The sequence below is a fragment of the Fusarium musae genome, chromosome 9 (genome assembly GCF_019915245.1).
Source record: "Fusarium musae strain F31 chromosome 9, whole genome shotgun sequence".
NCBI classification, from domain to species: domain Eukaryota; kingdom Fungi; phylum Ascomycota; class Sordariomycetes; order Hypocreales; family Nectriaceae; genus Fusarium; species Fusarium musae.
Window position 1 is genome coordinate 1,444,648 of NC_058395.1, and position 12,203 is coordinate 1,456,850.

At 49.9% G+C, this 12,203-nt stretch overlaps 7 protein-coding genes across 7 annotated transcripts; 4 read left to right on the forward strand and 3 right to left on the reverse strand.

The window, feature by feature from the left end:
- J7337_011738 (uncharacterized protein) lies at positions 1-2,083 on the forward strand (the record flags this gene model as incomplete). Its single annotated transcript, XM_044829274.1, has 2 exons — positions 1-4; positions 69-2,083. The coding sequence occupies 2 exons, from the start codon at positions 1-3 to the stop codon at positions 2,081-2,083; spliced, it is 2,019 nt and encodes a 672-aa protein (XP_044675949.1).
- A 502-nt stretch (positions 2,084-2,585) lies between these two features.
- Positions 2,586-3,179, reverse strand: J7337_011739 (uncharacterized protein; the record flags this gene model as incomplete). The annotated part of the gene is made up of 1 exon (XM_044829275.1): positions 2,586-3,179. The coding sequence occupies one exon, from the start codon at positions 3,177-3,179 to the stop codon at positions 2,586-2,588; it is 594 nt and encodes a 197-aa protein (XP_044675950.1).
- Positions 3,180-4,256: 1,077 nt separating this feature from the next.
- Positions 4,257-5,311, forward strand: J7337_011740 (uncharacterized protein; the record flags this gene model as incomplete). Its single annotated transcript, XM_044829276.1, has 2 exons — positions 4,257-4,297; positions 4,354-5,311. The coding sequence occupies 2 exons, from the start codon at positions 4,257-4,259 to the stop codon at positions 5,309-5,311; spliced, it is 999 nt and encodes a 332-aa protein (XP_044675951.1).
- A 158-nt stretch (positions 5,312-5,469) lies between these two features.
- J7337_011741 (uncharacterized protein) lies at positions 5,470-5,991 on the reverse strand (the record flags this gene model as incomplete). Its single annotated transcript, XM_044829277.1, has 2 exons — positions 5,470-5,575; positions 5,651-5,991. The coding sequence occupies 2 exons, from the start codon at positions 5,989-5,991 to the stop codon at positions 5,470-5,472; spliced, it is 447 nt and encodes a 148-aa protein (XP_044675952.1).
- A 364-nt stretch (positions 5,992-6,355) lies between these two features.
- J7337_011742 (uncharacterized protein) lies at positions 6,356-7,547 on the forward strand (the record flags this gene model as incomplete). Its single annotated transcript, XM_044829278.1, has 2 exons — positions 6,356-6,794; positions 6,850-7,547. 2 exons carry the CDS (start codon positions 6,356-6,358, stop codon positions 7,545-7,547), a joined length of 1,137 nt encoding a protein of 378 aa, XP_044675953.1.
- A 402-nt stretch (positions 7,548-7,949) lies between these two features.
- J7337_011743 (uncharacterized protein) lies at positions 7,950-8,804 on the forward strand (the record flags this gene model as incomplete). The annotated part of the gene is made up of 1 exon (XM_044829279.1): positions 7,950-8,804. The coding sequence occupies one exon, from the start codon at positions 7,950-7,952 to the stop codon at positions 8,802-8,804; it is 855 nt and encodes a 284-aa protein (XP_044675954.1).
- Positions 8,805-9,015: 211 nt separating this feature from the next.
- On the reverse strand, positions 9,016-11,895 carry J7337_011744 (uncharacterized protein; the record flags this gene model as incomplete). The annotated part of the gene is made up of 1 exon (XM_044829280.1): positions 9,016-11,895. The coding sequence occupies one exon, from the start codon at positions 11,893-11,895 to the stop codon at positions 9,016-9,018; it is 2,880 nt and encodes a 959-aa protein (XP_044675955.1).
- Between the last annotated feature and the right edge of the window lie 308 nt (positions 11,896-12,203).

Sequence of the window (12,203 nt, forward strand, 5' to 3'; positions counted from 1 at the left end):
ATGGGTAAATCATGTCGGTATTCGCCTTCTCTCTGGTAAACTTTGACTAACAATTGTGTCTCATACAGCACAATATGGCGTCATTCTTGACGCTGGTTCCTCAGGAACTCGAGTATACATCTACAAGTGGAAGAATCACGCCAAAGCTACCAAAGATGCGTCGGCTGCCGAGCTCAGGTCTCTCCCCAAGATCAAGCTCAAGGAAAACAAGAAGATCCATCCTGGAGTGTCGAGTTTTGCAGAGAAGCCTGCGCAAATCGGTCCCGATCATCTACAGCAGCTGATCGATATCGCTCTCGACGAAGTCCCCGACAGCAAGATTTCCGAGACCCCCGTTTACCTCATGGCGACGGCCGGCATGCGATTGCTACCAAAGCCTCAGCAGTCGGCACTCCTCAAATCAATGTGCACGTACTTGCAGTCGAATACGAAATTCATTCTTCCGGATTGCGATGCCCATATTCAGGTTATTTCTGGCGAAACCGAAGGCCTGTACGGCTGGATAGCGGCGAATTATTTGTTGGGCGGCTTCGATCATCCTGAGGAGCACGACCATGGCAAGAATCATCACACCTATGGCTTCCTCGATATGGGGGGCGCATCTGCTCAGATTGCCTTTGCTCCAAATGCAACTGAATCCGCAAAGCATGCGGATGATCTGAAGATTGTGCGCATGCGAACACTCGACGGATCACCATCGGAATACAAAGTCTTCACCGCAACTTGGCTCGGATTCGGTGCCAATCAAGCCCGCAGCCGTTATGTCGAACGTCTACAAGAACATTACAATACTGACTCTACCCACGAGCTGCCTGACCCCTGCATGCCTAATGGCTTGCGAACTACTCTAGACGGTGAACTTGTTGAATCAAAGTCGGATAAGACCGTTTTGGTTGGCACAGGAAAGTTCGACGAATGTTTAACGGTAACACATCCTCTGCTGGGCAAAGACAAGCCATGCGAAGATCAGCCCTGCCTTGTCAACGGTCAGCATGTACCAGGTATCGACTTCGACATTAATCACTTTGTTGGTGTTTCGGAATATTGGCATACAACTCATGGCGTCTTTGGCGGAAAACACAAGGCTTACGATCTGGCGACATACCAAAACAATGTTATGGAATTCTGCAGTCGCGATTGGTCGGACATTGAGGGAGATCTTGATAAACGCAAGAAGTCACCAGAAAAGAAGGCAGCTGAAGCCCGTTTGGCTTGTTTTAAGGCCTCATGGCTGATTAATATGCTCTACGACGGAATTGGCATCCCTCGTGTTGGTCTCGAAGGTGGTGCAGCCAATGACACTGTTAAGGATGATGGTGAGAAGTCATTTAACGACCCTTTCAAGCCGGTGGACACAATCGATGGCATCGAATTAAGCTGGACTTTGGGCAAAATGGTCCTATACGCTGCCGGACAAGTCCCTCCGTCCGGTTCTGAGCTGCCTGTCGGCTTTGGAAGCAATGTGGACAAGGGGATAGCGAATGATTTTGAGTACGCCGGCTCTTCACCTATCGCAACTCACACAGGGGACGACGACGACGACGACAACGATGACCTGGAAGATCTTCTGAAAAAGCCTGGAAAATCAACTGGTGGACTCGTCGCATTTGTTCTGATAATTCTGTTGGTCGCCTATTTGCTCCGCAAGCCTGAGCGAAGAAGAAAGATATTCAGCATGATTAGCCGGCGAAAGCGACCAGGGAAACCAGGCCGCGGCTCCTCTCTTGTCCACAAACTCTTCGGACGAAACTCGGGGCCATCTTATGAGAGAGTAATGGAGGAGGGTGACTTATCTGATTTTGAGTTGGGCGATGTCGATTCGGATGAACATGACCATTCAGACAGCAGTAGTAATGGTTCGCGAAAGGGACGAGCATCGGGTCTGGCAACACCTAGTATCTCTGCAGGTCGCGCGGACGAACTCACTCGCCCTCCATCAGCAATGGATCGTGCCGGACTTGTAGTGCGGACTGAAAGCCGAGAACGGCTATCGCCCTCACTGTTGAGTGCTGGCCGAAAGAGCCGCAACGGCAGCCCAACCCGTGCGAAGAGTCCATTCATGTCACCCGTACGGGAAGATTGAGCGCTTCGATACGATTCATGGGGAGATATTAATGCGAACTTTATATTTATCTGGTATTTTTTCGGGGGGCAACATCACGGCGCAAAGGAGTTTGTGGGAACCGGAGGAGCATTAAGATATGGCGTTCAAAAGAACGCATAAGTTATACCATAAAACAGAGTTGTGGCAATTGTTGATCTCTTGGTTGGGTTTGGGGACGAAATTGGGGTCTCTCTTGGATATCACACTACGTTATTTGTTTGGAGCTTCTGGGAGTGTTTCACAGCGATGTTGTTTCTCGGTAGGGATGTACGCTCAGTTGTGTGAATTGGTATTCAATTAATCAATTTTGTCAGTCGCTCAAGCAGACACTTTTGTTTGTTGGCTTATTGCTATGATGCCCGCCCCCCTAAATACCATACCAGCCAGACTCGCGTTTTCGCCGTTGACTATATTCCCTGCCCTAATGTTATACACACCTTGAAACTTTGATCAGGCATTTCCAGATGCTTATAAGCCAACACTAATCTGACTGCTTCTCCAGGAAACTAGGATCTGCCCGAACTCTTGATTCAAACTTGCGCCACCAGTTTTCAAAGGCTTTGAGCGGCACAACCTCAACACCACCAGGTCCTGCTGTACCGCTGAAGCTCGATAAAAAATTGAATGCGTTCTGGATGATGCGTTGTGCGAGTATAGCCGTACTGGGCTGGCCGCCTGATGAGTTGCCAGACTTGGTGGCAGCGAGTTCTTGCAAGCGCTGGCCAACAGACACTTCTGGCTCAACTGATATACCAATCACTAAATCGCTGGCCTCTCCTCCCCCGCTGACCTTGAACATGGCGCTCTCCTTTCCAGGGCCTATACCTCCAAGAAAGCGGAAGTTGGGTGTGCCACCTGACTGAGCTGCTGCTGCGACATCGGCGGCAGTTGCTAGGTAGATTGCTGCAGCGGTGTTCGGCGGGAGACTTATGCCTGGTAACATAAAAACAACAATATGTGAGAAGTGTTTTGTGGTGGGGAGAGCGTAGAGTAGTGAGGTTGGCGAGGGGGTTGAAGAAGGTTCTGTGATGAGCGGTTGGCCCGCAGGGACGATGCCAAAGAGTGGGCTTGACATGATATGGTGCCACTAGTATCGAGATGAGTAAGGTATAGGGAGTCTTAAGATCGATCAATCAAATGATAAAGGAATGTTTTATCCTAACCAGGGATAAGAGGGGAAGGCTGTGGTGAGTTGTTTGTATAATAAGGGTCCTTTGTCGTCGTTTCGCTGGCTGGTACGGAGCAGGGTAGTCTTAGTCTAGTGTGAAACGATTGGTGGGTGTTTCTAGGGTAATCTAGAAACAAGTGGAATTTTGACTGAGTACCTTCGCTACGGATAGGTAGGTAGTTGGCAATGGAATGGACCTGAACAACGGTGACCTCATATGGTAGACAAACCCCTAGGATTCCCCACAGGGGTCTTTAGGGTAGGGGGCAGAATTGCATGCCAAGTCGACCCTTGATGTTTCAATACCTACCTAGTACTGTAAACCCATAGTAGGTACCTAGTGGAGGTCAGTAGGGTGACAGAAACATTGAGAATTCGACTATAGTAAACGAGACTGGAGATATAAGGGAATGTATCCCTTAACTTTCTGGAGTATTTGGAAGTATATCTAGAGCCAAAGTTAGGAGATATATGGAGAGCGTAGGTACCTTAGGTAACGTAAGGTACCTACCTACTATACTTGGTCTCACCGAGCAGCGTGGGGCTACCAACATTGGATGTCGCAAGTATCTCGTCGCTGATCCGGTAAAAGCAGAGCCACCTTAGTACTACTACCTTACTTCCTGATGTAGCTTCACCGAGAAACCCAGACAGACAACAGCGAGAGCCCCCATATTACATCCGGGCAGATACAGGATCCAATCACTCCCGAAGAGCATACAGTAGTACATTTCGAGTGCAGGTCAAGCGCTTGCTCTGCCAACCTCTCATATAAACCGGGCAACTTTGGGAAAAGCCCGCAACTGCATCAACCTTGTACTGCCAAACAGTCGGTACCCTGGTTAGGTACTCAACATTGACTTCATCGTCTACCTACCTAATTAGGTACCTATCTATTTGAATACATACGATATCAGATCAGATACGAACCAAGGATATCCCACCAACACAACAGTTCAAGCATCCGTCCTTCCCTGTATCAAAATGGCCAAAACAAGCATCGATCTCATCGATGCAGTCGACATGTATGATTCCAAATTCCTACCACTCTCATACCTACAAGTGTAACTCATCTCTCAAGGTTCCCGTATGCCGAGACTGATCTCGATGCCTTCACCAAAATGAATGCCGGGCTCTACACTCTGGTCTGGAGAGATACCCAGGGCACATACCCTATTGGGTACATCCTAGACCGTGTGGCCAGAGAGCTGCACCGGGTTCCTGAAGAGGTAAGGGGAGAGATGGAATGCGATGATGAGAAGAAAACTATTGTGCTCTTTCAGGAACCTACGGAGGAACAACGTACTCGTCGCGCAGCGACCCTGGCCGACTATTGGCGGAAGAATGGGACATTCCCTCTTCTCCGTGGCTGGCGCGACGAACTCTGGCCTGTGTATGGACGTAGTGGCGAGCTATTGTTCAGCATGGAACGAGCTGCGATAGGCTTGCTCGGCACAGTGCGTTACGGCGTTCACATGATCGCGTATGTCAAGGATGGGACTGCACCTCACGGCATTCGGCTCTGGGTCCCTACGCGTGCTCAGAACAAGGCAACCTTTCCCGGCATGCTTGATAATACCGTGGCAGGTGGTTTGATGACAGGAGAGGACCCTTTCGAATGCGTCATTCGCGAGGCTGACGAGGAAGCCAGTCTTCCTGGTGATATCGTTCGCAAGGGTGCCAAGTTCGTCGGCAATGTTACATACATTTACATCACGGACGAGGGACAGGTTGGCGAAGGCGGCTTCATTTATCCTGAGTGCCAGTGGCTATACGATCTCGAGCTTCCCAACGATGTGATCCCTCAGCCCAAAGATGGTGAGGCGGAGAAATTTGAGCTCTGCGACGTTGATCAAGTCAAGGTAGATCTCGCCAAGGGTCGATTCAAGTCCAATTGTGCCCTCGTCACCCTCGACTTTTTCATTCGTCATGGAATTCTCACTGACGGAAACGAGCCCGAGATTGAGCAGATCAAGCGGAGAGTGCGCCGCGACATTCCTTTCCCAGGTCCGCATCAAAGCAATTGGCGCTCATTGTGATTTCGATAGACCAGGCTTACAGGGGCGAGATGGAGTCTTGGACTTTGAGAATCATTGGGGGCCAACACGGCGGTTTTCGCATGGGTATCATTAATGTGACCTGGAGCTAGTGGTAACACAAAAGCCCTATAGTGGTGGACAAGTTTGGGCGCTTCTGCTTATTTCTTGACGAGAAGGTACACGTTGTCGACACGGAGGGGGGTCAGTTTCTTGATGGGGCCTTGAAGCGACATAAGAAGACCGCCGAAAGAGCAGTAGGCATTGCTGTAGGTTAGATTCAGTCAGCAAACATGGATATGCCAGACTCGGTGACAAGGGGGCTTCATGTAAGAGACGCACATGGTATTTCCATCGAATGTTTCCTCGAACTTGTAGATCTTTCCATGGCACACGTAGTCATAAAGGTCGGCGGCTGTCGCTGGCGCATCACCACCTTTGCCAACGTCTCGCCAGCCCTTCTCGTCCTCCTTGCTTCCGTCCAAAGAGAGAGTAGTAGACAGAACTACGTGCAGAGTGTCGGAAACAGCACAGGGGAAGAGCTCGATGTTGATGTCTAGAGTCATAACAGTCTGAGAGTCGCTTGAAGTGCACGAAATGCGGGCGACACGGTCATACTTGGACTGATCATACTCAGTCACAGTGAAAGATTCTTCGAACAGAGTAGCGTCGCCGCTCGCCATATTGGGCAGTCGAGAAGAATGAGGAAGAACGGATGGAATGTCTTGAGGGAAGAAGAGTGAGTGCTTTGTATTGATCGTTATGATTTTTCGCGTTGTCGTTCAAAGAAGAGAAAATGTTTGGATGCGGCTCGGAAAAAGTGTGTGGATACCTACCTGGCAGGCACCCTGGGTACCTCAGACTGTACCTAGGTGGGGCACACCTCACACAACACTGATAATGGATCACACTCTCTCACAGCCTACATACTACAGTAGGTAAGTTACCAAGGTACAGTAGGCACTTATTACATTCAACTTCTCGGAGGATTACCCATCTGTTGAAAAGAGGAGAAAGAAGGCTACTCGCACACGAAAGACAGAGACAATGTCTTTTCGCAAGCGCAATGTCGTCATTGGAGCTGCCGGGTCTTCATCTCCCATCATTCGACAAGAGAAGTCTCTTGCACCCGGAACAAGACCATCTCCGTTAGATGGACGCTTGACTACCTCTACAGGCACGCAGTCTTTGGATCAGCTCTTGTCAGGTCATGCCGGAATGCCAATGGGAACTTCATTGCTTGTTGAAGAGACAGGAACTACGGACTTTGGAGGAGTACTGTTACGATACTATGCCGCCGAAGGACTTGCCCAAGGACATCAAGTTCACCTCTTGGGTTTTGGTGATGCTTGGAGAAGAGAGCTTCCTGGCCTCGGCAGCCCTAATGGCTCTAAGAAGAGCAGCAAGCCAACCTCATCATCAGACGAAAAGATGAAGATTGCTTGGCGCTACGAGACACTCGGACAGCGCAACGTTCCAGTCAGAGGTATACTCTGTGCGCTTCCCACAAGGACGTAATGCTGACCTGCGACTTATTGTAGATGCCCAAGCACCAACAATTCCCGGACAGACACCGAGCACCTTCTGTCATAGCTTCGACCTGACCAAGCGTCTTGAAAACAGTGCCATCAAGGGTCAGCTGCACACAACCACAGTGCAAGGTCCCATGGCATCGCCAAGAAACACGCCGTTCCGCAAGTTTATTGCCGATGTGACATCCAGAATCAAGAGCTCGCCACCTTCTACAGTTCATCGGATCGTGGTTCCCGGCCTCCTGTCGCCTACACTGTATAATTCTGCTGCTAGTCAACCCAACGAGGTCCTCAAGTTCCTCCATGCTTTGAGAGCACTCCTTCGGCAGTACTCCACTCAACTTACGGCATTTGTGACTATCCCAGTCACTTTGTTCCCTCGATCTACCGGACTAACAAGGTGGATGGAGTTACTATCCGATGGAGTTCTCGAGTTGATTCCTCTGCAACACCAAGCTCCGGTTGTGCGGGAGCCCGGAAACGAAGACAAGGGCCAAGGACTACTGCGTGCCCATAGCTTACCTGTGTTCCACGAAAAGGGCGGCGGCCTGGAAGGTTCCTGGAACAGGGAAAACCTGTCTTTCAAGCTGAGCAGTTCCAGTGGGTTGGTAATTACACCCTTCAGTCTACCACCGATTGGAGATGAGGAAGAGCAAAACAAAGCTTCCAAATCTAGTGATCACAAGAAGGAGAACTTGGACTTTTGAAGAGAAGGTAATCTGATGGTTCACCTGCTTTTATGGAGGCCTCTGCCTCAGAGTCTCAAGCTCAGGAGCCTTATCTTATCATTTTCTCCCTACCCCACTCGCCTAAAAATTTTATCGCCTAAAAGCAGCTCCAAGCTCTCAATCTCTCTTCTCTTCTTTCTTCTGATCAACATCAACAATCACAAAAGGTATGTCAAAATCAATCTTTCTTCTCTTGCAATTCATTCACGCAACTCGGACACAATGATTATACACTTATTAATCTGTCAATCCCCTGATTTTCTGTGACGACACACAATAAAATTACGAAGACGACTTATGATGTTGTCCTTTTCACACTTGCTTCTGCTCGCTATACTCCTGACGACGCGCCTGCTAACTCGCAACGCTTCGATAGATATTATGGTCTCTCTCGACCCAGCCTCTGTTCGAATATCCAAGATCGCTGGGCGATATCTCATCTTCGATTCCGAGGCTGCTGCTTTCTTGCGTCGGAATGAGAATATCAACGGTACACTAGCCGGAACCGCGCCTCAGCAACCGACTCAGAACATCTTTCTCGGTCTTCCAATCGAACTCCGGCCTGAGGAGGCTGAAGCTTTATTGCATAAGAATGTGGCTTATCTTGTAGACGATGTAGCTGCCCACCACCATGTTCTCCAGAATCACAACGCCGTGGCGAGGAGGCTATACCTCGACTCGCTTAGGACGAGAAAGCAGACAGCACAACAGGTTCTTGCTGAAAAGAATGCCCAGAAGATTGTTGAAGGAGCATTGAAGCGTGGGAAGTCCTGCCGTGTGCCTCCTGGCAATACCGACGACGACACAATCACCACTAGTGAAACTAAACCCGCCGTACAGCAGCAGCAATCTGCCATCAAATCCCTGGGCGTCACCCCAACGTCCAGTGGGTCGCTGATTTCTCCAGAAGCTGAACGGACATACCAGGCCACTAACCCTACGCAAGGCCCTTTGTGCGGCTTTCTACTTACTTCTGGTCACTACACAACTCCCGGCCTTCGCTTTGGTGCCAAGTATAGTGTATATCCAGGCGATCCCTTGAGGTTCCATGCTCATTTCATGGCAAACCAGTATGAATGGGAAGAAGACATTCCCGTATTGGACATCGTAGCAGGAGGTCGCCTCGCCACAGCTGTGAAGAAGGCGTATTTAATAGGGGCAGAACAGCCACTAGCGAATGGTTCACAAGATGACCAACAGATGAGAACCTTTAGTATCGAATGGGCTGCAATGTAAAAGCTTTGAAAATAATAGATACTATCCCGAACATAACCTGACATGATGATTTGAGTCAAAAGATGAAAGTCTTAACCATGTGAATTCATGCCCATCACGTCCCAAAAATGAACCAACACAAATGAATTGAACAAAAGCGGCAGGTGCTTGATCAGAGCAAATAAAATAAAAAAGACATTACTGATTCCCTTGAATGTGAGTTTCCAGGAGCTCAGGGGACGAAAACGCGGCTGAAGCTAATAACCTCCCGGCGGCAACAGACGCATTTGTCAAAGTTGTTCATAGCAAGAGAGACACGGCAGTCGTCGCATAGACTCAGGCATCGACAGGGCCAGACTATAATGGTCCTGGGTGAACTTTGGCATACCACACATTGCGGACCATCACTTCCAAAACCTGATCCCCCGTTTTCCCATGATGTCTCGGAACATGCCGCTGATGCAAACGCTTGTCGCCGTGATAGCAAAAGCTGTTCCAAAAGACGCTCTTCTTCGTCAGGATCTAATTTGGTGCTGCGCCCTGATTGCATGATGCTAGCTTTTGGCTGTAGTAAGCCAGATCCTGGTGAGGCTAAGACTCGAGTGCGTTGCAATTGCTCCATTCGCCGGTATTTGGCGCGTGTCATGATCCCGTCGCTTTGGAGGTGGGCAGACAAGGTCACGGCCTCCTCACGCTCTTCAGGGCTTGTGGGATGTAGAAGGCGTGCTAGATCGGATATTTGCATAGGGGTGTCATGGAAAGGTGTGCTCTCACGACTGACTTGAGGGGATCGTTGAGTAGGTGTTCGTTGGCCCTCGTCGTTCTCGTCTTCTGACTCCCATGCTTGGTAATCCTCCACTCCATCACCGGTGGTCGACATAGAAATGACGCTTGTAGTGTCGAAGTCGTCATCTGAGTGAGGTTCAAAGTCGCCGCTGGAATCTGCAGATCCCCACCAGCCATTTTTCACCCAATACTTGTACAGGTCCTTATCTAGACTCTCCTCGTCTTGGTCTAAGCACACACGCCTGAACTCGGCCTCAATGTCTGCTGTCTCCTCTTTCGGTATGCGTCCATCATTATAGGAAGATGGTCCTCTTGGTCGTGGCTGTTTACGACTAGAGCTTTTGCTCTGTGCGTCCATACTTTTTGGGTGCTGGGCAAGCCAAAGGAGCCACACCGGCTGATATCGGATCCGCAGAGTTGCAAGACACCACAACAAAGACTTAGCGCTAATTCTTGCAATAAGTTTGTTGATACTAAGTAGAAACTCCAGTGCCATAAGCCAACGAGAACTCCTTTCAGACGCGCCAATGCCCGCATGAAGGTTGCGCTCACTGCGTCCTTTCGGTATCTTCTGAGCAGCACGTTCGCGCGCGTACCCGTTGGATGCAATTGATGGACCCCCTTTCACGGGAATCAGGCCGATTGCGCCGATCTGGTCATATCGCGAGTCGGGCAGGCCGCCGCCACCGCCAATTAGTTTTCTTTGCAATTCCTCGGCCTCCTTAAACCGCTGCTCTTCCAACCAGGTGCGTCGTTTTAAACTGATGCCTTTGTCCTCATTTAGGTAGACGGCTTCACTAGCCATAGTGATAGCACCGAACCCAGTTCGCAGTAGAGCCGTGTAGAAGTCCATTTCTCGAGTGATGCGAATGGAAGAGAGCGATACGTTCGCCTGCATGTTTTCATGGGCATGAATTAGACGCTGTCGAATGGTCATTGAAGCCATGTCTGATGTCGAAGGGGCAGAGAATGCTGAGAGTAGCAAAGCAAGCCCGTAGATAAACAAGCATATAGCGGTACCTAGTAGAACAAGTACATGTGGCACAAACCCTATGATGCAAACAGTTGGAAACCTGAGTAGGCTCTGAGAGGATGGATTGTCGAGGTCAAAAGAGATGGCTGCCCATACAATGCTAGCCATAAAGCAGAGACCCCAGAATCCCGTACTGACTAGTCGATACTTGGCTTGCAGATTGAAGACACCGAGAATATGGCTCGTGATATGCGTCATCGAAGATAGCAAGGCAACGAGGAGAACTTCGGGCGAGGTGTTGACCCTTCTCATAACCATTGACCTAGTCAGAGCTATAGCATTTCCAAGCCCTGAGGCTGGGGCATCAGCAGAAGTTGTTTTAGTGAAAAGGTTCCAACCAAGCTGGTTGCTGATAGCAGCATCGGCCTCCGCAAACGCAAGAGATTGTTCGAATAGTGTCATACCTGTCTCCGGTGCGACGGGACGGCCCTGCACGGCACAGGAAACGGTCTCAAGGAACTGACTAAGACAAAATGTTCCGAACAGAGGCCATAGCATAGACAAGGAGCCGGTCAGGTTATGAGCAAAGCCAGACTCATCGGACGGTATCATCCGAACGGCAATACAGGACTGTTCATCGGAGGCTGAGAAGAGTAAGATTGAACTCAGAGAGTTGAGAAAGGCGTTTTGGTGTGAGAACATCAAGTCCGAGCTTTTGCTTGCATTACCCCATCGTAGCTCGGAAAAGTCGGATGAGGTCTGGCACTGAATAGACTGAAGTAACTGGCGCGCCTGTACTACCAATAGGACGATGGGAACGAATCGTAATAACAGTCTTGTTGGCCAACGCAAGCGTAGGCGTCGTCGAGTAGCAGCGAATATGTGTGTCCTGTTGAGTATGACTGCCATAGCTATGCAACACAAAGCCCACTTGCTGGTAGCATATCCAAAGACACTGCCCAAGCTACGGACACTGTCAACGGGTACCCGTCCTATGGGAGCAGTGGCTGCTGTCTCAGACCCCCCCGTACCTAACAAGGGTTCCATTATGTTCTGAATAGTCGGGTCGGCCTCAGCAAGTATGGTATTCGCGCCAACTACTGCTGGTATGTAATTCGAATTGCCGGTCGTCGTCTCGAGATGTTCAGGCGCGGAAATGTAAGATCCAAGCTTCTTAACGAATCGTGGACCAGCCCAGACAAGGTCCTCTAGTATGGGTGCATAGCGTGTAACATTGATAGTCCAGACAGCAGAATTGTACCACGGGCCTGAAGCATTGGCAGAATCGAGCGCTGTGTTGGATGTGAAGCTGGTGAGGGGTGATGGCGCAGAGGGGACGAACTCGTTGGCCATGGCCTAAGGAGTACAGCACTATCGGGCACGAAGTAGTCGGAAGAAGATGGAAGGCAAGTCGAGGAAAATAAAGGCTGCGAAATGAACGCGACGGTCGCAAGGGCGTTATGTTGATAACGAGCCACTGGGTTTCGCCGAGAACATTGTGAAGTGTCCTTGTTTGAAGCGTGGTTTGTTGGCCTAGGGAAGCGATGATGAGGCAAGGCACTGAGCAACCTCAGTGTTGACATCGAGGTGGAGGTGGTAACATGCGGAAACTACTATAGGTACCTATGGACCATCGATGTACCTGCCAGGTCGAGACAAAG